Below are 21,980 nucleotides of genomic sequence, written 5' to 3'. Positions count from 1 at the left end.
TCTTTATATCCATCCATCATTCCTTCCTTCCATTCTTAGAGCCATTCCTTCTGTCTGTCATTTATTCTGTCTGTCCTGTCTGTCGTTTATTCTGTCTGTCCTCTTCTCCATCCTTCCTTCCATCCTTGACCTCTCCTTCCTTCTGTCTTTCCTGTCCTTCTTGTCTCTTCTTCCTTCCTTACTTCTTTCTGTCCTTATGTCCATCCTTTTTCCCCCCCTCCTCCCATCCATTTTCCTTTCTGCCCATCCACCCTTCCATTTGTCCCTCCCCTTTCCATCCAGCCTTCTGTCCATGTCTTTCCTTCTCCTGTTTGTCTTTCTCTCTGTCCTTCCATCCTTCATCCCTTTTCTGCTTCCACCTGTCCTTACGTCTACCCTTTCCTAGTTCCATAACTCCCTTGGTTTCTCTCTTTCCTTCCTCCTCTTCCCTCATTTCCTTCTCTCCATCCATTTCTTTCCTACTTCCCTCCGTTCCTCATTTCCTTTTGTCTGTCTATCCCTTCATCCCTCTCTTTCTCCAGTCCATCCTTCTATCCATCCCTACCTCCTCACCTCCATCTCTCTACCTTCCAGCCCTCCCTCTGTCCACCCTTCCCTCTGTTCTGTCCATCCTCCTGTCCATACTCCCTTTCCCCATTTCCCCTGAGGTGCAGACCCCCACTTTAGTGGAGGAGGATGAGCCACAGGGTCTCCCATCATTCTTGCTCCTCCTCTGTGATTCCAGCCCCCTGTCCCTCGTCTGGACATGATGGATACCCCTCACTCTGTTACTCCTCCCCAGCTCTAGTCTGACCCACTTCCACCATCCCGCCCCGGCTCCGCCATGGAGAATGAGCAGCTCCCAGCTCCAGCTCCTGCCAGCAGCGCCGGTGGCACAGCCCCAACGCCCGCCAGCACCGCGGCCACGCGCCCGCCTGGGCCCCAGATCTCCGTCTACAGCGGCATCCCCGACCGCCAGACCGTGCAGGTATGGGGCTGGGGGGCACTCGAGGCTTGGGGGCCACTGGGGGGGTCGTGGCGCAGCCCGGGGCCACATTTCCTCCCCAAAGGTGATCCAGCAGGCGCTGCATCGGCAGCCCAACACGGCGGCGCAGTACCTGCAGCAGATGTACGCGGCGCAGCAGCAGCACCTCATGCTGCAGACGGCCGCGCTCCAGCAGCAGCACCTCACCAGCGCCCAGCTCCAGAGCCTGGCCGCTGTCCAGCAGGTATGGGCAGCCCGCAGGCACGGGGGGTCGCTCGGGGCTGGCACACCCCTCACCTTCGGCTTTCCCCCAAGGCAAGCCTGGCGGCGAACCGGCAAAGCAGCTCCTCGGGGGGCAACGGCACCCAGCCGGCCCCGGCACAGCAGCCCACGGTGAGTCCCTCAGCCTCTCGGCACCCACCCAACCTGCCCGTGCCCACCGGTGGCAGCATCGCGACCTTCTCCTGGTGCCCCATTCCAGATCAACCTGGCGACGTCGCCGGCGGCGGCACAGCTGCTGAACCGGGCGCAGAGCGTGGGGCCCGGGGCGTCGGGCATTGCTCAGCAGGCTGTGCTGCTGGGCAACACTGCCTCACCCGCCCTCACCGCCAGCCAGGCCCAGATGTACCTGCGGGCACAGATGGTAAGGGTGGGGCTGGAACATGGCATGCCTCAGCATCCTGATGGGGTGCCCATCGTCCTGTTGTGGGGTAACCGGGACCCACAGACTGCCCATGGCCGTGCTATGGCACTAGGGGTGCTCATTGCTCTGCGTGGCATGCCTGGGACCCGTGGGGAATCCATAGGGTGCCCAGAGCCCATGGGGTGTCCCCCACCCTCCTGGGGCTCCGAGGACCCCACGGGGTGCCTATCACCCTGCTGTCAGGTGTGTAGACTTCATGAGGTGCCTTCACTCAGCTGAGGGAACCCGGCCCCCATATAGGGTGAATCCCATCCCACTGGGGATGCCCAGACCCCACAGGGCACCCAGAGCCCCATTGGGAGTACCCAAGCAGGCACTCTTTGCCTTTTGGGGGGGTGTTGGGACCCTATAGGGTGCCTTCCCCCACACTGGCCGTGCCTGTTCCTACCCTACATAGATAGAGAGATACCCATGTGCCACCCTGTAGGGACACAGAGGAGGGACACACAGGGTGTGCCACCCCTGACATGGTGAGCCGTGCACCCACTCTCCCTGTCCCCAGCTCATCTTCACACCCACGGGCCCCGTCAGCGCTGTCCGGCCCGAGAGCCCCGCGCCGGCCCCTCCACCAGCCCCACCACCGGCCCCACCACCCACCACCCCTCAGGTGAGTTTCCCCACCCCTGTCAGCCCCACAAAATCTGCCCTGGCACCCCTGACCCGCTGCCGTTGCAGGTGCACAGCCTGGCCCTGCGCCCCGCCGGCCCCCACCTCCCTGCCCTGGCCATGAAGCCCCCCGGGGGTGCCCCTCCCCGGGCTGGCCCCCCCCGGGGGCCCCCGCCCGAGCCCCCCGCCGAGCACCTCAAAAAGGCCGAGGGGCACGAGGGCCGCACCCATGCCCTGGCCCGCACCACCGCCCCCGCTGCCACCCACCCGCTCGTCACCCCAGGTAAGGGGCTGCTCCGGGACGGGGGACACCCCTGGGTGCTGGGGGAGTCACGGGCTATTCTCTCTGAAACCTAGTGATGGCCCACACTGGTGTGTCCTGTACGTTGTCACCTGCCTGTATTTGGGACCTTGTGGGTCCTTCCCTTCACTGGCAGGGGCCCTGCTCGGGAGGGTCTCAGCACCCATAGGATCCCAGGGTCCTGTGGGGTGCAGGGGGCTGGGGCAGTGCGGGTGTGAGCCAGGGGACTCCGTGGAGTGCTGGAGCCTGGGGTGCTGCACTGGCGTGATTCCCAAAACTGGGGACAGCCCGCCCCAGGACAGCCTGAGTGCAGCTTCCCGCATCAGCAGCAGGAGCTGGCAAAGCTGATTGTCCGAGGGCACCAGAGGGAGCAGATACAGAGTGAGCAGCAGCCTCCTGGAGGGGGATGCTGCGGGTGGGTCCTGTGGGGCTGAGGTGCTGGTGATGAGGGGGGATCTCTGTCCCCATTGCTGTCCCCACAGCCTATGCCCCGCTGCAGCCCCCCCAGTTCCTGCAGCAGCCGCCGAAGCCGATGCAGCCGCAGCCACCGCAGCAGCAGCAGCAGTTCGTCATCCAGCAGCAGCAGCAGCAGCTGGGCCCCCGTGGGCAGCCTCCCTCAGCCCCCCCCACAACCCCCCAGCTCCAGCCCCTGCCCCCTGCCAGCCCCGGCCCGGGCCCCCAGCCCAAAACAGGGGTCCCCCAGGGAGCAGGGGTCGAGGGTGGCCCCCCCAACGGGCACCCTGGCTGCCACGCTGCCCCCCGCAAGTTCCAGCACGCCTCGGCTGTCATCCTGCAGCTGCAGCCCACCGGCCCCACGGTGAGGGGTCCCCAGACCTCCCCCCAGACCTTCATCATGAGGGGCCCCCAAACATCCCCCAAAGCCTTCCCAAGCCTCCCACCAAACTCCCCCCAAACCCTCAACCTGAGGGGCCCCCAAGCCCTTTGGTGGGGGGAGCTCAGGGGAGGGAAAGAGGAATGGGGGCACAGAGTGGGAGTGGGGGATGTTGGGGAGTCAGCTGTGTGCACACGCGTGTGAGTGTGCGAGTGCACAGTCCCTGCACGCGTGTGTGCGCATGTGCGTTCCTGAAATGTGCATGGGCCCCAGCTGTCACGTCAGTCTGCAGATGCTCCGGTGTGCACGCTTGAGTCACACTGCGTGTGTGTACCTGTTCCTGTGCGCGCAGGTTTGCCCCATCCATGGCACTTATGTGGCCGTGTGTACCTGGTCCCGTGGCATGGAGAGCATGTGGCTGGTGTGTGTGTGTGTGTGTGTGCAGGTGTGTTTGATCGTGTTTGTCTGACCATGCATGTGTGTACTGGACCCATGCACGTGTGTGCGTGCACAGCTTTGCCAGATGCATGCACATGCATGTGTGCATATGTGCATGTGTGCCTGCTCCCTGCATGTGTGCGCGTACTCATTCCAGGTCCAGGCACATGACTGCAGACGCGCTTGCCTAACCCATGTGTGTGTGCACGTGTGCTTGATCCACGTGTGTCTGGCCTGTGCACGTGTGTCACACTCATGCCAGGCCCGTGCACGTGTGTGTTTGTGGGGGTGTGTACAGGCTCCTTGCACACATGTGCAAATGTGTGTGCCAGATCTGGACACAGGTGCCCAACTGCAACACACATCTGTGCATGTGCATGCCCACTCTAGGCACACGCTTGTGTGTGACCCATGCACAGGTGTGCACACTCCAGTCGTGCAGGTGCATGTCCCTGCGCCACCTGCACACGCACCTGCCCTGAGCCCCGCACGTGCGTGTGCACACCTGACCCCCGCCCATGTGTGTGTGCACACCTGACCTTGCCCCACGCGTGTCCCTGCCACCACAGCCGTCCCTCGGGGTCCCCGAGGGCGCCCGCCGGGACCCGCTGCCCGTGCCGAGGAGCGCCGAGAGCCCGCCTGCCGCCCCGCCGCAGCCCCCCGCCCTCTCACCGCCCGCCGCCCCCCCGGGCCCCGACACCCCCGAGGGCGAGCGGCCCCTCACGCACGGTAAGCCCCCGCCCCGCTCCCACAGGCACCCTCTCCTGGGGTGGTGCACCCCCAAGCCCGGCAGCAGGGGGACGTTGGGGCCGGGCTGCGCTGCGGGGAGCTCCCTGAGCCCACCCGTGCGCCCGCCGTGACCCACGGTTGGCGCGGGGCTGCGCGCCGGCTGCGGCGCCCGCCGCTGCCGCTAGGGGGCGCGCGGGCGCCTCGGTCTCACACACGGAGGGCACCCGAGGGGCGGGGCCGTGGCCACGCCCCTTTCTGTAGGCGCGGCTCTGGCGCGCGGGCTGGGGAGGCGTGGCCACGCCTGGAGGCTCCGCCCCGGCTGCGTGGGGGGGTGCAGCCGGGGCGGGGGCGTGGTCACGGCCGGGCCGTTACGCCCCTTGTGGCGCGAGACCGCGGCGGCGGCGGGGACGCGGGGGGCGGGGCCTTGCGGGGAGGGCGTGTCCGGGGCTCCGGGCGCGCGCGGCGGCAGCGCCCGCCAATGGGTGCGCGGGGGCGTGTCCGCGGCAGGCCCCGCCCCCGCCGCCGCCTTTGTCCCCGCTCGGCCCTGGCCCCGCTCCCGGCGCCGCTCCCGCCGCAGCCCCGGCCCGGGCCCCCCGCCATGGCCCCCCCGAGCCCCTGAGCGCCCGGTAAGTGAGCGCCGACCGCGGGGGCCAGGCCCGGCCCGGGGCGGCGGTGGCAGCGGCTCTGACCTCACTTCCGCATCCGCCCCCGGCCCCGGTCCGGCCCCGCGGCCCGGGCGAGGGAGGGGCGGGGGCAGCGGTAGCCGCCGCCGCCGGACAAAGGTGATGGGGTTGCCGGGGCCTGCGCGGCCCGGGGGGCCCGCCGGGCCGAGGCCGCCGGGGCGGGCTGGGCCGGGGCCATCGGGCCCCGCTGGGCCGTGCCGCGGCTGTGCCGGAGCGCACCGGGCGGTATTGGGATCGTCGGGGCGTAGATCGGGCCCTGCTGCGGCGCTAACGGGATGCACTGGGGCCTTTGTGGGGCGGTTCGGGCCTTTCTGGGCTCGTACTGGGCTTGGCTGGGGGAGATCGGGGCTTTCCGGGTTTGATCGAGCCTTGGTAGGGCCTTTCTGGGGGAGATCGCGGCTTTCCGGCGGGGACCGAGCCCTGTTGGGGCTGTCCTGGGCCTTACTGGTGCCTTACTGAGGCTTTACTGGTCCTTGCTGGGCTCTTGGGGTGTGGCCGGGCCCCTGCGGTTGTTTTCGGGGCGCTTTAAGCGCTTTCGCAGCCCCTCGAGGCCGCCCGGGGCTCTCAGGGCGGCGCTGGGAGCGGCAGCAGCTGCTCCCCGTTCCAGCTGTATGGAAATCGCGGCCCCGCGTCAGCGCGGCGTCAGCGCCCGCCCCTCACCCCGCGTGTCCCCCGCTGTCCCCAGAGCCCCCCGAGCGCCTCCATGCGCAGCCCCGCATTCCCGGGATGACCTCGGGCTCCGGCAGCGCTGCCGCCACCGTCGCCGGCGCCGCCCCCCACAATGGTGAGAACAAACCGCCCCAGGCCATCGTGAAACCCCAGATCCTCACGCACGTCATCGAGGGCTTCGTCATCCAGGAGGGCGCCGAGCCCTTCCCGGTAACGTATCCCGCTCTCCCAGAGCCGGGGCTTGGGGGCGGTGGGAAGGCTCAGGGATGTGGGGCGCTGGGAATGCGGCGCACGGTCGGGCTTGAACCCCCAGATCGTCTCCTGCTTCGTCATCCGGGAAAGGGCCCAGCCGTTCCCGGTACCGTGTCCCGCGGTCTGTGCCTTTATCCCGTGACTGGGGGCTCTGCATCGCTCCACGTTATGGAGTGTTTTGTCATTCGGGAAGGGGCTGAGCCCTTCCCAGTAATGTATCCCAATGTCCCTACCCTTGTTGCTGGATTTGGGGGGCTGGGAATGGAGCACCCACCACCGTGAAACCCCAAATCCTCACCCATGTCATCGGGGACGTCATCCAGGAAGGGGCAGAGCCAGTCCCAGTAATGTATCTCTCTCTCTGCATCCGTATCCCTGAATTTGGGGGTTTTGGGAATGGGGCAGCCAATCATGATCCCCCACCCCAAATCCTCCACCCATGTGTTGAGAGCTTCATGACTGAGAATAGGGCAAAAATGTTCTAGTATGGTATCCCTGCCTCCCTACCCCTATTTCTGGGACAGAGAGATGTTGGGAATGGGCATCCAGGCCTTTGTGAACCCCCAAATCTTCCCCCACATTACTGAGCTTTTCATCATTCAGGAAGGGACTGAGCTGTTCCTGGTAACGTATCCACCAGTCCGTGTCCTTATCCCTGGATTTGTGTGTGTGGGAGGGGGCTCCTGTATTTAGGGGGTTGGGAATGAGGCACCCAGACAATTGTGACCCCCAAATGTTACACGTGTTATTCAGCAATTCATTGTCCAGGAAGGAGCAGAACCATTCCTGGTAATGCATTCCTCTCTCCCTGTCCTTGCTTCTGGATTTGGGGGCTTGGGAATGGGGCATCCACACCATTGTGAATCCCCAAATCTTCACATTTTTGAGTTCCTTACTGTGCAGGAAGGGGCTGAGCCGTTCCCAGTAATGGAGCCCCCTCTACCTGTCCTTGTTCCTGGATGTGGGAAATTGGGAAGAGGGCTCCTGCATTTGGGGGTTGGGAATGGTATGTCCAGACAATCATGAGCCCCCAAATCCTAACCCGTGTTATTGAGGATTTCCATCATCTGGGAAGAGACAGAACTGTTCCTGGTAACATACCTGTTGTCCTTCCTGGAGCTGAGGGATTGGGAAGGGGGCACTGGGATTCGGGGGCTTGGGAGTGGGTCACTTTGACAATTATGAACCGCCAAACCCTTGCCCTTGTTATTGAGCATTTCGGCATCCGGGGTAGAATCATTCCTGGTAAGGTATCCTCCTCTCCTTATCCTTCCTCCTGGATTTGAGGGGTCGGGAATGGGTCACTCAAAGAATAGTTGGACCCCAAATCCACACCCTTGTCACCATCACCCTGGAAGGTGCAGAGCTGTACCTGGTAACACATCCCCCTCTCCTTCCCCTCATCCCTGGATGTGGGGGTTTGGGATGGGCCCTGGCAGCCCCGTGGCCACAGGAAGGAGTCCGTGTGGCGCTGGGGCACGGGTGCAGCCGGGTGTGTTGCGCAGGTGGGCCGCTCCTCGCTGCTGGTGGGGGCCCTGCACAAGCAGTATGCGCAGGAGCTGCTGCCGGACAAGCTCCCACCACAGGACAACACCACCACCACCGACTCGGACATGGAGGAGCCGTACCTGCAAGGTAGCGCCCGGGCCCCCGACCCGCCCAGCCCCCTGGGAGCCCCCCGGGATTTCCCCCGGAGTCCCTCGGCTGAGCTGGCTGGTTTCTCTCTCTGGGTGTCCCTCCACGCCCCCCAGAATCCAAAGAGGAGGGGAACCCCCCCAAGTTGAAGTGTGAGCTCTGTGGCCGCGTTGACTTCGCCTACAAGTTCAAGCGCTCCAAGCGCTTCTGCTCCATGGCCTGTGCCAAGAGGTAACCCCAAAACCCGTGCCATCACTTCATGGTGGGGTGGAGGTAACCCCAAAATCTACCCAGCCCCCTCCTCAGCCAGATAGAGGTAGCCCCAAAATCCACCCAAGCAGGGTAGAGGTAACCCCAAAACCCACCTGACAGAGCAGACGTAACACCAAAACCATCTGGACCCTCTTCACTGGAGTAGAGGTACCCCAAAATCTACTTGACAGAGTAGAGGTAACCCCAAAAATCCACCTGGGATGGTGGGAGTAACCCCAAAATCCACTTGACGAGTGTAGAGGTAACCCCAGAAATCCACCTGTCAGGATAAAGGTAACCTGAAAATCCATTCAGCGTGGGAGGGGTAACCCCAAAAAATCCACCCTTTCCCTCTTCTTCGGTGGGGTAGAGGTGTCCCCAAAATTCCCCCGGTGGAGTGGGGACCCCTTCATGACCCATGGCTCTGTGCAGGTACAATGTGGGCTGCACGAAGAGGGTGGGGTTGTTCCACCCAGATCGCAGCAAACTCCAGAAACCAGGAGGGCCCCCCCACGGGCGGCGCCGCAGCTGCAAAGGGACCCTGCCCCCCCTGAGCAAGGACAGCAAGAAACAGGTGAGGGGGGACAGCAGCTTATCCCCAGCTGGGGGAGATGGGGTGAGCACTGAGGCCAGGGTCTGTCCCCAGTTGGGTTTGGCCTTGGGGCTGGAATTTGTTCCCAGTTTTGGGAATGTGGGGTGGTCTCCAAGCCTTGGGTTTGTCCCTGAATTTTGAGGGCACAGGGTGGGCGCTGAGCGCAGGATTTACCTCCAGTTACGGGGACACGGGGTGGGCACTGAGGCCGGGTTTTGGCCTCAGTTGGGGGGGATATGGGGTGGATGCTGAGCCTGGGGTTTGTCCCTGAGTTTTGGGAACACGGGGTGGGCGCTGAGGTGACAAAATTTGTCCCCTGAATTTTGGGGACATGGGGCAGGTGCTGAGGCCTGCACTGCCCCCGCAGCCCCCGGGGTCTGTCCCAGCGGGGTCGGTGACGGCATCGTTGCAGCTCAACCACAGCCAGGAGGATTCCAGCCGCTGCTCTGACAACTCCAGCTACGAGGAGCCACTGTCGCCCATCTCCGCCAGCTCCTCCACATCCCGGCGCCGGCAGGGAGAGCGGGACCTGGAGCTTCGGGACATGGAGCTGCCCGACGTGCACGGCCGCGACCTGCCCGGCCTCGGCCACCGCTTCCTGCCCAGCGAGCCCAGCAAGTGGAACGTGGAGGACGTTTACGAGTTCATCCGCTCGCTGCCGGGTGAGGAGTGTCCTGGGACAGACAGGGATCTACCCACAGACACCCAGCAGTGTGGTTTGGAGAAGACTTAAGTCCCTCAGGATGTGTTCAAGGAGGGATCTACTCAAGATAACCCCAAAATTGTGGTTTTGGGGAGAGATTTATTCACAGAGAACCCCCTAGATATATTTTGAGTAGGATTTACACACAGATAATACCATAAATATATTTTTGGGGGATGATTTACTCACAGATAACCCCATAAATATTTTTAGGGGAGGGGAGATTCTACTCACAGACCCATTAATATTCTGGGCGGGGGGCAGGGGACTTACAAATAAACCTAAAGGATAATTGGAGGAGGGGATTTACATATAATAACTCCCTAAATAGATTTTTCAGGGGATTTAAGCACAGAGTGTATTTTAGTGTATTTTAAGTGTATTTTAGGGGGCTCTGAGAGGGTGTGCTGATGCTGCCCCTCCCCATAGGCTGCCAGGAGATCGCGGAGGAGTTCCGGGCGCAGGAGATCGATGGGCAGGCGCTGCTGCTGCTCAAGGAGGATCATCTCATGAGCACCATGAACATCAAGCTGGGCCCTGCGCTCAAGATCTACGCCCGCATCAACATGCTCAAGGACTCCTGAGGGGGGGCGGGGGCCACGGAACCCCACTCCCCCCGTGGGACCCCTGACCCTCCCGGGAGCCCCGCAGGACCCCTGCCCCCCCACGCGGCCCCGGGGAGGGGTCAAGGGGGGGGAAGACACTTGTGAGCACACCCCGCCCCCCCTGCCCCCCCAGGGGGTGTAAATAGCCCGTAGCTCTAGAGCCCCCCCTTCTCCAGCAGGGAGGGGGGTCCCCACGTGTTCCCCCACGTCCCCCCCAGGTCAGCAGAGCCAAGCAGGACGGTTGCCTTAACGTGTGCTCCCTCCCCCAGCTGGGATTGGGGCCCCCAGGGAGGCTTGGACTTCCCCCCCAAAGGGGGTCAGGGAGAGGCGGGGGGCGCGGAGGAGGCGTCACCCCCCCATTCACACACACCCCCACACACTGGGCTGTTTTTGGGGGCACCTTAGCAGAGGACAGTGGTGGGGGTCCTCCCCCAGGCAGGTAAGGACCCCCCCACTGCCCCCTCAGCCAGCACGATCTTTTTAAGAAAAGAAAAGGAAAAAAAATTGAAAAAAACACATGGTCCCACCCCCCCTTTTCCCGTTTTTTGTTTTTGTTTTTAATAAACACTGAAAAAAAAAAAAACCTGGGAAAAATCCCAGTTTTCTTCAGTTCCCATCCCCACATTTCTTCTCATGTAAACTGAGGCCAGTGCTTAGGGGGGGACACAGGGTCCCAGAGCTGGTGAGGGGCACAGGAGGGGAGCTGGTGGCATGTCACCGGTGGGAGGGGGTGACACATCCCTGGAGCTGATGGGCCTGGAGAGGGCTCCCTGGGTGTAGCAGCTGCACTCAGGTGTCCTCAGAGCTGGTGGCTGCGGTGGTGACGTGGCCATGGTGCCCAAGCACCGATGTTGGTAGTAGCGTGTCCCAAAAGCAGATAAGCACAGCCGTGAGGTGTCCCCAAAGCTGGTGGCCATGGAGATGGTAGCCACTGTGACAAGTGCCTGAGGCTGGTGGCTACTGTGTGGTGACCCCAGAGCTGTGGCCACAATGAGGTGTCCCTAGAGGTGGTGACAGGTGCCTGGAGGGTCCCCAGGTGCCCAGACTGAGCTCTCCCGGGGGTTGGTGGCCACACTGAGATCTCACCAGAGTTTGTGGCTATGGTGAGGCGTTCCAGGCCACAGTGAAATGTCCCCAGCAGTGGTGGCCAGAGTGGACTGTCCCCAGAGCTGGTGTCCCCAGCAGTGGGTCACTCACACCCCCCACCAGGACCAGGAGCACTGTGCCACCCCTCTCCCTGGGGAAACTGGGGACCACGCACCTGCTGAGGATGACCCACAGCTTCACCCCCCCCTCCTGCAGCCCCACAGGGACCAGGCCCCCACCAACATCCCCACAGGGGAGTCCCCTCCCCCCAAACACAACCCCCCAGTTTCATTAATTCCTGTTCTGGACTTTTTTTTTTTGTTCTCTTTTATTCTCTTTTTTTGGAAAGGGGCTGGGCTGGGGGAGTTTCATTCCTTTTCCACACTGTGAGGCCATGGCCTGCCCAGCTTCTCCAGGAACCACAATGCAGGATGGGGGGGTGGCGACAACAGGGAAAGGGGCAACTTTTTGTCCATTTTCTTCTCTTTTCTCTTTTTTTTTTTTTTTTTTTTCCCTTTTTTAATAAGGTACCAACTAGCTCTAGGGAGGCCTGGCCTGGCTGGGCAGTGAGGAAAATAAAAAAGCCCCAAAATTTGGGGGAAGGGGAGAAAAAAGTGGGGGCTAAGTGTATAAGAGGCATATTTACACAGTATTAACATGCTGACAAAAAAGGTTACAATATTGATATCGTACAACATTGGGGGGAGAAATAATGGGGGGGGTAAAAAATAAGGGGGCAGGGGGTAAAAATAACAGGGAGGTAAAAAATAACAGAGGGGTTAAAAATTAATAAAAGGTAAATAAAACACCCTGAAAAAAAAACAACAAAAAACCCCAAAGAAACGCTGAGTTAAGGCTTAAAAAGTGTATAAAAAATAACACAGTTAATATCCAAAATGAACCAAAAAGTACAGAATATAGATGAGTTTGGGGGGAGTGCCCCCGGCTCTATACAGGGGGTATGTACAGGCAGGCACAAGGCAAAGCAGGGGGACCCCCCGAACCCCCCAAAACTGGGGCTGAGGAATGGGGGGGCCGTCACCGGGGGGACGCAGCTCTGCCCGCGGCTTCGCCCTCGAAAGGGACCCCAAAAGAACACAAAAAACCCCCAAAATGGTTAAAAATCAACCCCAAATGGAGGCGCTTGGGCCCAGAGTCTGTGGGGGGGGAGGGGGTGAGTAGTGGGACTTTCCCCCTCCCCCAGCTGCTTTTTGCTCCATCCACGGTTCGTTTTTGGGGTGAATTTCTGGTCTTTAGCAGCACCAAGTTCTTGGCCAATAAATATATATATATATATTTGTATCCAAAAATGGGGGGCGGGGCCTGGCAGGGGGGGACACCCCCAACCCCACTGCTCCCCCAAAGAAACCAAACCGCAGAGATTCAAAGTGCTCTGAAACCGTCTTTGGATGTCACCAAACCTGCAGGAGCCGGGCAGGAGCACGGCCCGGGCGCGGCCCGCGGCGCTGGGGGTCTCGTCCTCCTCCTCCTCCTCCTCCTCCTCTTCCTCTTCCTCCTTCTCCTCTTCCTCCTCCTGGTGCTGGGGGGGTCCTGTCCCCTCCCCGCTTAGATGAGGGAGATCCGTACGGGAATGCCGGGTGACTCCGTCCGCTGCGGCGAGTGCTGGCTGACCAGGTGCTCCACCACCGTGTGTTTGGACATGTGCTTCATCAGATAGGTCTCCTGTGGAGGGGGGCACAGGGGTGAGCGGGGGGCTGGGGGCTGCGGGCAGGTTTTGGGGCATCCCCCATGCTCACCGAGGTGTAGGCACGGCCGCACATGCTGCAGCAATAGGCCTTGGCGTGCTTGATGGCGTGTGCAGACAGGTGGATCTGCAGCGAGGCCGAGTCCGTGTACGCCCGGTAGCAGTTGGGGCACTTGTAGGGCTTATCCTTGTTGTGCTGGCGCTGGTGGGACTGAGGGGACAGAGGGAGTCAGGGGGGAACCATGGCGACCCTGTGCCCCCTGCCCCGGGTCCCCCCACACTGACCTGGAGGTTGGAGAGCTGGGTGAAGGCCTTCTCGCAGCCGGGGTGCGGGCACTTGTAGGGTCTGTCGCCGGTGTGGATTCTGGGGACACACGTGTTGGGTCATTGTCACCTCCCCTTCCACCACCAGGGATAGTGCCAGTCCCATCCACGGGGTCACACTGGAGTGGGGGGTTACAGTGGGCACAGCGACATCTGTGCCCCAGGAGGTGACAGGGGAGAAGCGGGGGAGACACGGGGCTGAGAGATGGGCATTGGGAGAGGATGGGAGTGCTGGAAACTGGTGAGTGTGGAGGAGATGGACTGGCATGCATGGACAGGTGACCACAGTGGGGTCAGCTGAAGGTGGTGGGTGCATGGGGGCGTGGTGGGGATGAAGAAAGTGGTGGAAAAAAGCACAGTGGAGATGGCTGAGCATGGTGGGGGCAATAAAGGCAATGAAGATGATGAGCACGGTGGCAATGGGGAATGTGGTCAGAAAGAAGGTAGTGGAGACAACGGAGGTACCGGAGACTACGAAGGTGGTGGAAATGTCGGGGATAAGGAAGGCTGTGGAGTCAGATTGGCATGGTGGGGATGATGAAGGTAGTGGGGATGATGAGCATGGAGGAGTCCACGGAAATGCTGAAAATGATGAGTGTGGTGGGGATGACAAAGGCAATGGGGACAGCCAGTGTTGGGGGGAATCGATGAGCACAGTGGGAGTTCTGAGTGTGGGGGAGACTACGAAGGTGTGGGAGATGATAGTGGATGATGATGAAGGAGATGATGACAGCAGGACCAACAAGCAGAGCAGGGCCATAAAGGATGTCAGGAGAGATTGGTGGGTGTGGGGTGCCCCTCCCTGGCCAGCAGGAACAAGTGTCCCCAGCCCCTCGGCGGGGCCCTCACCGGGTGTGCTGCTGGAGGTGGGAGAGCTGGCGGAAGGACTTCTCACAGTAGGAGCAGTGGTAGGGTTTGACGCCCAGGTGGATGCGCAGGTGCTGGGCCAGGTAGGAGGCATTGGCGAAGGACTTGGAGCAGTGGGGGCACTTGTGGGGCTTGGCCTCTGTGTGCGACTTGGAGTGGATCTGCATCTCCGACTTGGTGAAGAACGTCAAGGGGCAGACCTTACACCTGGAGGGTGGGGGGGAGAACCCCGCAGGGACCGGGCTGGGGTGGGGGGGCTCCCCGCCATCACCCCCAGCCCCCACAGCGGGCGGGGGTGTGCCTACCTGTATGTCTTCCCCTCTTTGGCCGTCTCCCCTGAGGCCAGGATGGGGTAGGGCACCACCAGCACCGGCGGTCCCGAAGGATTTTCCGCCTTGATCTTTTTCCGGCCCCGCTCAGCCTTGGGCGCTCCCAGCAAGCCGTGGCCCTGGATTGTCTTGATGGAGTCGAGGAGAGGGGGGCTGGTGATTCCTGAGATTAGGGTGGGCGAGGAGGCGATGAGGCGGCTCTGACTGGTGGAGGTGGGGGTCGAGGGGGTGGTGGTCCCCGTTCCCGGGCTGGATTCCGAGGTGCTGACTGCCGGTGCACGGGATGCCAGCCCCAGCCCTAGTGGGCAATGTGACAGAGTATTAGTTTTGAGGGGACCCACATCCCCCTCTGTCCCCTCAGACTGGCTGGATCAGCAGCCGTACCTGTGACGGTGCTGGTGGCCGGCCGGGCGTGCAGGGCCACGTCAGGCTGGGGCACGGCCTGGGGGTGCAGCCCTGGCACCTGCTGCAGCTTTGGCAGGGACATGATGGACTGGCTGCTCTCAGCAGGCGAGGGGGGCACCAGAAGGGGCTGCTGCGAGGCCACCGAGGTGGGAGGCAGGTGCGGGGGGCGGATCTTCTCCGCCATCAACTGCTCCTTGATTTTGTTGATCAGGACCAGGTTGTCCAGCTGAGGGGGGGAGAAGGCAGACAGGTGGTGAGGGCAAAGGAACTGGGATCCTTGGGACTCCCAGCCTCCCTCTCAGTGTTCTCCACATCCATTCATCCTCCCTCCTCCCAAAACCCCGGGGCAGGGGTCCTACCTGGCTGGGCATGGTGGGGGGGGGCGGCCAGAAGTAGGGGTTGTTGAAGCGAGGCTCCGCCATCCTGGGGAGAGAGGGGGGCGGTTATGGGACATCACTGGCTGCCACATGATGCCCCTGCCCTTCCACCTTGAACCCCCCAAAACAAACCATCACCCCCCCCAAGATGCAAGACCCAGACTCTGAGCAAAGGCAGGAAGCTGGCAGAGGGGGCAGGACTGGGGAACCCCCCGAGCATCTTCCCAGGTGAAAACTCCTGTAGGATTAGGGGGACACCAAGCACCTGCCTGCTCCAAGACCACAAAACACTGGTGAGTGCACTAGGACATATTTGGAAAAGAAGGAAGCTGAAATTTAGGGAAAACCCCCAAGTCTCTCAAGGGGGTAGTCTCTCTCAATAGAAGTATTTCTCCCAACCAGGAAGGGATTAGAGGTGGATGGGATGCTGCCATGGGAGAGGGCGAGCACAGTAGCACATTGAACTCAACAGCAATCCCAGCTGAATCCGCCTAAAATACACCTCCAAAGCCAAGTGAAGTGCCTGTGACGCCCAGGAGCAGCACAACAGGAACACCAGGAACCAGCAGGGCTGGGAGATTTACGGAGACGCTTGAAGGGGTTGGGAAAATTCGTTCTAAATCCATCTCTGGGTAATGGGAAACAGCTGGAAGGGGGCAGCAAGAGGATGATCCTGGCAGAGCAGCCCAGCATCACCAGGCATCACCACCCCAGCAAATCCCATTACAGGGGCATGAGGGTAAGCATCTATAGGATCCTGATGGGATGAATGGGAGGGGGTCCCCCAGGACCTCTGGCTCCAAAATAAACCAGGCCATGGCAAGGATTCCAGGAGAAACTAGACTGATGCCTCCAGAAAAGTGCATCCCCAGAAGCTTTGGGGGTGGCAGGATTTGGGGATGATGCTCTTCCTCCTCCTCCTCCTCCTCCCACTTGCTGCCCCAGGTTTCAAACACACTCTGAGCTCCCCATAGGCAGGGGGGCAGCACCCAGAGAAAAGGAATCCCGATCCCATCCCAGCAGAACGTAACATCCCAGCAGCTACCCCAGCCTGAAGATGCTGTGGGATGGACCATGCCCATTTTGGGAGGAAACCGAGGCAGGGAGGAAGGAACCACCTGCCCCTGGCACTATGGAGCAGCCTGGCACAGGACGAGGTGTGTTCCTGGCTATCAAGGAACGGGAGCAATTTCTCATGGCAGACCTCAACACCACAGACTGTCCAGGACAACAACCAGGCATCGGCTTTGGGAATTCCCCTTCCCAGTCTTGAACCACTCCGGGTCACCTCCCGACTACTCAAGCACCGAATTTTAGGGTTTTGAAGTGACAGCAGGTCCGGATCCCAGTGGCCCAGGCAGAGGCAAAGTCCCGGCTCCATGCCACAGAACAGGAATTCGCTGGGGCTGTTACATGCACCTTCCCATACACGGACGCAGCCACTGCCAGCTATTTTGTGTAATTATATATGTACCCACAGGCCGCCCACAGCATGCATTTACCCACTGGCTACGTGTGTGTGTGTATATATATACACACATATATAAGAACTCTTGGGATGATGGGCACGGGATGAGGGATGCCGGTGCCAGCATGAGGGGCTGGACACCGGGAACCAGGGACAAAAGCAGAGCTGGCAGCAGGGAATCCCTTGTACAGAGGCAGGCAGGGAGCAGGAGCTCAGGCAGGAGGGCTCTGAGCCCCCTAGGCATGACCAAGCACCCCGGCACCAATCCCCAACCCCAGAGCAGCCGTGGGAAAACAGGAAACTGGAGCTATGATTAGAAAAGGGTTTTTTGGAGCTGATCCCCCATCTCAGCAGGTGCCCCGTGACCTCTGTCCTTCCCATCCGTCCATCTGTCCATCCTTCTCCCTGTCCCAATAGCATGCCGGGCTCCAGCGGAGCCAGCAGCAGCACCCAGACAGATCAAAGCCACCGGCGTGGCCCCCGAAACATCACCAGGACACGGCACCAACCCCTACATCAGTCCCAGGATCCTTCCTGCAAAGCTGGAGGGGGCTGAAAAGGCACAAAAGGTATTTTGGGGAGAAAAGCATAAATATCACGTGTTTCCCCACCCCCACCTGAGGAGGGCTTACTAAAGAAATGAGAAATTATTTGTAAAACCTCCACGCTCGGAGCTGGATGAACAAGAGGGAAGAAATGGTCGACATTGCCAAAATAATTATAAAAATCCCTGTTCCTGTCCCGATTTAATGTTACAAATTGTGCAGTGTTTCGTCGGGAGCGACGTCCCCTTCTCTGGGGCTGGGAAACGGAGTGGGAGGGGGAAGAAGGCAGATGGAAAAAAAAGGTATATATATTAAAACTCCCTTTTTCTCTATTCTCAGCTAACTATGAAAAATGGAAGCTGACATGCAGCAAAGGTGGAAAAAAAAGAAAATCCATTAAAATGGAAATTATGAAGGGTAGGGAATGCTGCGGCACGTCTCCCCCCGGCTCTGCAGGGCACGGGGGGGTGGTAGGGCTCTCTGTGCCCCCCCCAGTTTTTGGCTGGGCAGGGGGTAGCATCTCTTGAGTAACATCTCCAGTGGCGTGGGGTCCTGTGGTCCAAACCATGGTGGGAAGAGCCCCTGACATCCTCCACAGGCACCAGATTTGGCTGCTGAGGGGTTGTCAAAGGCTATCCCCAGGGACAAGGTGGGTGCCCAAAGCATGGTGGAGACCCAAGCAGCCCAGCCAAAGGAGAGGGATGTGGGAAGAGCAAGCAGGAAGATGCACAGAGCCCCAAAACCATGGGCTGAAACCCAAATTCCCCAGAACAGCACAGCACCCGGCATCACTGCTCAGCCGGGCCAAGGAGGGAAGCAGCAGCACCCTAAAAAGAGACCAAAAGCCTCCTGGCCTCCGCACCCAGGGGAGGGAAGAGCGGGAGAAGCCGGCAAGCCAGGGCTGGGGGTGGCGAGGGGAGAGCGGGGGCAGTGGCAGCGAGGGGGCGGCGGTGCCGGGGCCGTCGGGGTCGGCGGTGGTTGGTACTCACAGGGTGGCCTCTGGAGCCAGGTGGGCGCAGCTGCCTGGGGAGACGTGTCGCTGAGGCTCCAGATTGATGGGAGGTAGATGATGGCACGGGTGGGCACGAGCTCACTAGAGCCTTCCAACTTCCTACCCAACTGCCGCTAAGTCAAGCTACAGTTCTCTAGGGAACGCCTCTACCTTGGCAGCCCTCTCTGTCTCGCCTTCGCTGAAATAAAAAGAAACAAGAGATTTCTTTTCACGCCACCGCCGAGAGAAAAGGGGCAGCTCCCAGGGACCGGCGAGCGACCACCAACCTGGTACAGCCTGAAAGTGGGGGGTCTGGGAGGCGAGGGGAGGGATTTGGGGTGATCAGAGAAGCACTTGGTAGCTAAACGTGTCCTCGGCCAAGCAAGACACCGAGTTTGGTGTTCACAAGTATCCCAGCAAGAGCATCAGGGCAGAGGTCCCCCCCCATGCCAAGCGGCGAGTGCAGGAAAGCCGGCGGCAGCCAGAGACGGCGCACTGGGGAGAACCGAGCCGGGGGATGGATGTACCCTGCGCGTTCCCCACCCAAATCCCAGCGCGTCCTTCCCAACACAGGCCAGACCAGGCATGGTCCCTGGGCCAGGGAACCCAGCTCTGCCTTTCACCATGCCTCAGTTTCCTCCCCAAAACACAAAGCCACGGTCCCTGTCCCCTCTCAAGAACAAGTTTCCCTGGGGTTCACCTGGAGCAGGAGGAGTTTTGGAGGGAAAGCAAGTGCCCATCCACAAAACTTGCATCCCAAAGCCACCAGGGTAGGAACCAGCATCTAGCACCATCCTCAGGGAACGCACATCCCTCCCTGCCCAGACGGGCCTCATCCAGGAAGGATTCACCCCAAGGCGAAGGGGGCAGAAGGCAGGCATGGCTGCGAAGCAGGAACGCCGGGCGAGCCCCCTGTGGCTCGGGGAGGGGGTGGCCTGCACGCCGCAAGAATTCACCCAAGATGGAACCAATTAAACCCCCGGCTTCCGCCCCCCGAAGGGCCCTGGGCTGGGGCTTCTCCTTCTGCATTTCCAGCAAAACCAACCCAAAATGAGCCCCAGCCTGGACCGAGGGTCCCTGTGCAGGAAAAGGGGTGCACGGGGCAGGGTGAGGAGCCAAGCACCAGTGGCAAGCGGGAGGGGAGGCAAAGCCACGCTGGAGACCCCCACGCGGTGCCCAACTCGGGGGTGGAGGAGCGGGGACCAGGGTGGCAACACTCCCAAAAGATGGGGGCCAAGGCGGTGTGACCCCAAATCCACAGTTTGGGTCCAGTGACCCAGCAGAGGGGACACGGGGACAGCCCGCACGGAGACCCAGAGCCCATGGGGTGACACACCAAACACAGGGCACACATGCCCCACAAAACACACCACTCCCCAGCCTGAGGGGGTCCTGCTCCCCCAGACCTCAAATACACCCAGCCCCCCAAAAGAGACCAGCCAGGCACCCTGCAAGGCAAAGGCAGCACCGCAAATCAGCCTGGGGCAACTGCCCACCCCCAGCAGCAAGGGTGGGGGTCACTCCTGGGTGACAGCACACAGGGAAACCGAGGCACAGGCAGGGGATCACTCTGAGGAGGCAGTGAGAGCACCGGATCCAACATGCACTTGTCCTGACATCGCACCCAGAGACCAAAAATCCACATTTTTAAGGGAAAAAGCAGAAGGGGGGCGGGGGGGGGGTTTGAGGGTGAACGTTATTATTTTATGCATATAAAGGCACATTTCTTAAAAGGGAAATATCAAGGGGTCACACAACATACGCCAGGAGTGGGGTCCCCTCCCTGCAGAGGGGGTAGGCAAAGAGTCCCTCACACCCCCAAAATACCCCAAAAAAACACCATGCCCCACTTATACAGAAATATATATATATATACACATATAATACCTGGATTCTGGTGTGCATATATATATTCTTTTCATAAGCACACATATAATTACATGCATGCACACCATTACATTAGATGCTATTTTTAAGATGCAAATGTATAAAAGCAGGGGTTTTTTTCCTCTCCCTGTGATCCCCTCGATCCAGCCATCATGCCCACCTCTGCGAGTACTGGCGTTGCTTCCCCTTATCCGCGTCCATCTCCAGCTCTAGCTGAGACCGGGTGCTGCACGTGGGGCGTTTTTCTACGGGGGGACAAGGAGGAGGACAACTTCACACACCCCGAACCCCCCGCCAGCCCCCGGCGCGCGAGATCCCACAGCGGAGGAACAAAAGCGAAGCGGCTCCGACCTACCCGACCCGTGGGAACGTGGGGTTTTGCCTGAAAATAGAGAGAAAACAACAAAAAAAAAAGGAAAATAATAAAAAAAAACAAAAAAATAAAAAATAGTGGGTTTTTTTTATAGCCCCGCTCAATCCCAAGCTGTTGGGAAAGCTGAGGGATGGAGAGCTGGCTGGAAAATTGGGGGTAAAATCCATCCCCTCGCCCTGGACCCTCCGCCTCTCGGCAAATCGCACGCCGTGAGGGACTTAAAAAACTTTTTTACCTCTCTGCTAAAATATCACTTTATAATCTCAAAGGCCTCGGGCTCGAAGCCGCTTTCACCTGCTCCATCCTCCCCAGGTTAAAAAACCCGGCTGCTATCCGAAGGACCGCAGGCCTGGGGGGGGAAAATAACCCAACAAGGAGCATCCTCCAACCTTGAAGGGAGAAAAAGAAATCAAAATCATCAAATTCATCATTCCTGGGTTCAAATCCATCACTGTGGCCACGCCGGCTCTAAGCTCCCCCCCCCAGGCCCCCCGACGTGGCCGGGAGATTATGGATGTATAAATAGTATATGGCTAAATATATGTTGGAGAGGGACAGACAGACCTCTGGGACACAGCCACAGAAATTCGGGTCCCTCGCTAAAGCTGCCGCATTCCTGCCAAAAACGCCATGAAAAAAATATCTCCCCCCTCCATTAGACCTTCCAGCCAGCGAGACCACTTTTCTAGACAAAACCAGTTAATGCAGAAAACAGCGAAGAAAAGGAGGAAAAGAGGAAGGCAAAAAGGAATTAAAATGGTGTAAATTATAATAATGGTGATTATGATGATGGTAATGATAATATTCAGCCCCTGCGCTGCTTCTGCCACCTCCTGTAAGCAAAAAAAGTCAGAAAAAAAGCCAAGAATGCATTAAAAAAGCAACCCCCCCTCAAACATGCAACATCCACAAAAATAGGTACGTTCGGCCGCAATTAACTTTTCCATTAGACCATCCAGAGCGAAAGAAAAAGGGAAAATCCTGGTAAATGGGTATTTTCCTCGATGTCCCCCCCCCCCCGCTTTTCCCCCTTTTTTTTCCTCTCTCTTTCCTTCTTCTTCCTGCTTGGAGGGGGGTTGGTGGAATAATGATGACAATAATGAAAAAAAAAAAAGAAAAAAGAGGTGGAAAAAGGCGAAGTTTGGTTTAAGTGAAGTTGAAATCCTCAACCTGGGAGGGGATTTGCGGGGTGGGGGGGGGGGGGGGAGGTTTGCCAGACAAAAAGGCCGGGGGATGGGGGTGGAAGGGGGGGTTTGGGGAAGGGGGGGGTGGCCCGGCTGGGTGCTCCCCCCACCCCCCCCCCTCCATCCGCCGCCTCTCCCACATTCTCAGACGTTTTTATTAAAATTCGCAGACAAAAGGCAAACAAAAATGGCAGCCCCGGCTTATTTTTAAAACGCTAGGACGGGGACGCCATGTTCTGCAGGGCTGAGGGGAGGGGGAAGGGGGGTGAGGGGGGAAAAAAGGAGGGAATTTTTTTTTTAAAAATATTGATTTAGATGAAAAATTAATAAAAAGCAGCGCGGGAGGGAGGGAGGGGGGAGTGTGTGAAGGTCCCTCTTTTCCCGCTCGCCCCCGGGGTGAGGGGGGTTTCGGGGGGTTTTGAGGTGTTTTGGAGAGGGAACGGGGGGGGGGGGGGTGGAAAGGGAGGGATGAGGG

The 21,980-nt window shown here is 59.8% G+C and overlaps 2 protein-coding genes across 3 annotated transcripts; one reads left to right on the top strand and one right to left on the bottom strand.

Moving 5' to 3' along the window:
* Positions 1-781: 781 nt before the first annotated feature.
* Positions 782-10,548, top strand: PHC2 (polyhomeotic homolog 2). Its single transcript, XM_068171584.1, has 14 exons — positions 782-967; positions 1,050-1,208; positions 1,280-1,357; positions 1,446-1,607; positions 2,170-2,274; positions 2,343-2,556; positions 3,057-3,391; positions 4,414-4,573; positions 5,942-6,135; positions 7,683-7,812; positions 7,929-8,043; positions 8,497-8,638; positions 9,024-9,318; positions 9,789-10,548. Exons 1-14 carry the CDS (start codon positions 824-826, stop codon positions 9,941-9,943), a joined length of 2,388 nt encoding a protein of 795 aa, XP_068027685.1. The 5' UTR covers positions 782-823; the 3' UTR covers positions 9,944-10,548.
* An 811-nt stretch (positions 10,549-11,359) lies between these two features.
* On the bottom strand, positions 11,360-21,505 carry ZNF362 (zinc finger protein 362). Of its 2 annotated transcripts, none has more exons than XM_068171586.1 (10): positions 21,244-21,505; positions 20,304-20,330; positions 20,109-20,193; positions 15,040-15,103; positions 14,660-14,906; positions 14,252-14,573; positions 13,929-14,119; positions 13,041-13,119; positions 12,808-12,966; positions 11,360-12,733 (listed from the first exon to the last, which is right to left on the bottom strand). In XM_068171586.1, exons 1-10 carry the CDS (start codon positions 21,266-21,268, stop codon positions 12,721-12,723), a joined length of 1,212 nt encoding a protein of 403 aa, XP_068027687.1. In that variant the 5' UTR covers positions 21,269-21,505; the 3' UTR covers positions 11,360-12,720. The 2 variants fall into 2 exon arrangements, with proteins under 2 accessions (XP_068027687.1, XP_068027686.1); XM_068171585.1 differs by having other exon boundaries at positions 13,929-14,153; positions 21,244-21,491.
* Between the last annotated feature and the right edge of the window lie 475 nt (positions 21,506-21,980).

This window comes from Anomalospiza imberbis, chromosome 23, assembly GCF_031753505.1.
Source record: "Anomalospiza imberbis isolate Cuckoo-Finch-1a 21T00152 chromosome 23, ASM3175350v1, whole genome shotgun sequence".
Classification (NCBI taxonomy): Eukaryota; Metazoa; Chordata; class Aves; order Passeriformes; family Viduidae; genus Anomalospiza; species Anomalospiza imberbis.
This window is presented reverse-complemented; position numbering and strand designations above follow the sequence as displayed.

What these genes read in the sequence shown, in the direction of transcription:
- ZNF362 (XM_068171585.1), bottom strand. Translation starts at nt 21,268, where the DNA reads ATGGAAAAGTTAATTGCGGCCGAAC. An exon ending in AAAGTTAATTGCGGCCGAAC is followed by an intron (nt 20,331 to 21,243) that starts GTACCTATTTTT and finishes CTCTATTTTCAG; the next exon opens with GCAAAACCCCACGTTCCCAC. An exon ending in CACCTCCAGCAGCACACCCG is followed by an intron (nt 13,120 to 13,928) that starts GTGAGGGCCCCG and finishes GTGTGTCCCCAG; the next exon opens with AATCCACACCGGCGACAGAC.
- PHC2 (XM_068171584.1), top strand. Translation starts at nt 824, where the DNA reads ATGGAGAATGAGCAGCTCCCAGCTCCAGCTCCTGCCAGCAGCGCCGGT. An exon ending in CACCACCCACCACCCCTCAG is followed by an intron (nt 2,275 to 2,342) that starts GTGAGTTTCCCC and finishes CTGCCGTTGCAG; the next exon opens with GTGCACAGCCTGGCCCTGCG. An exon ending in TCCATGGCCTGTGCCAAGAG is followed by an intron (nt 8,044 to 8,496) that starts GTAACCCCAAAA and finishes GGCTCTGTGCAG; the next exon opens with GTACAATGTGGGCTGCACGA.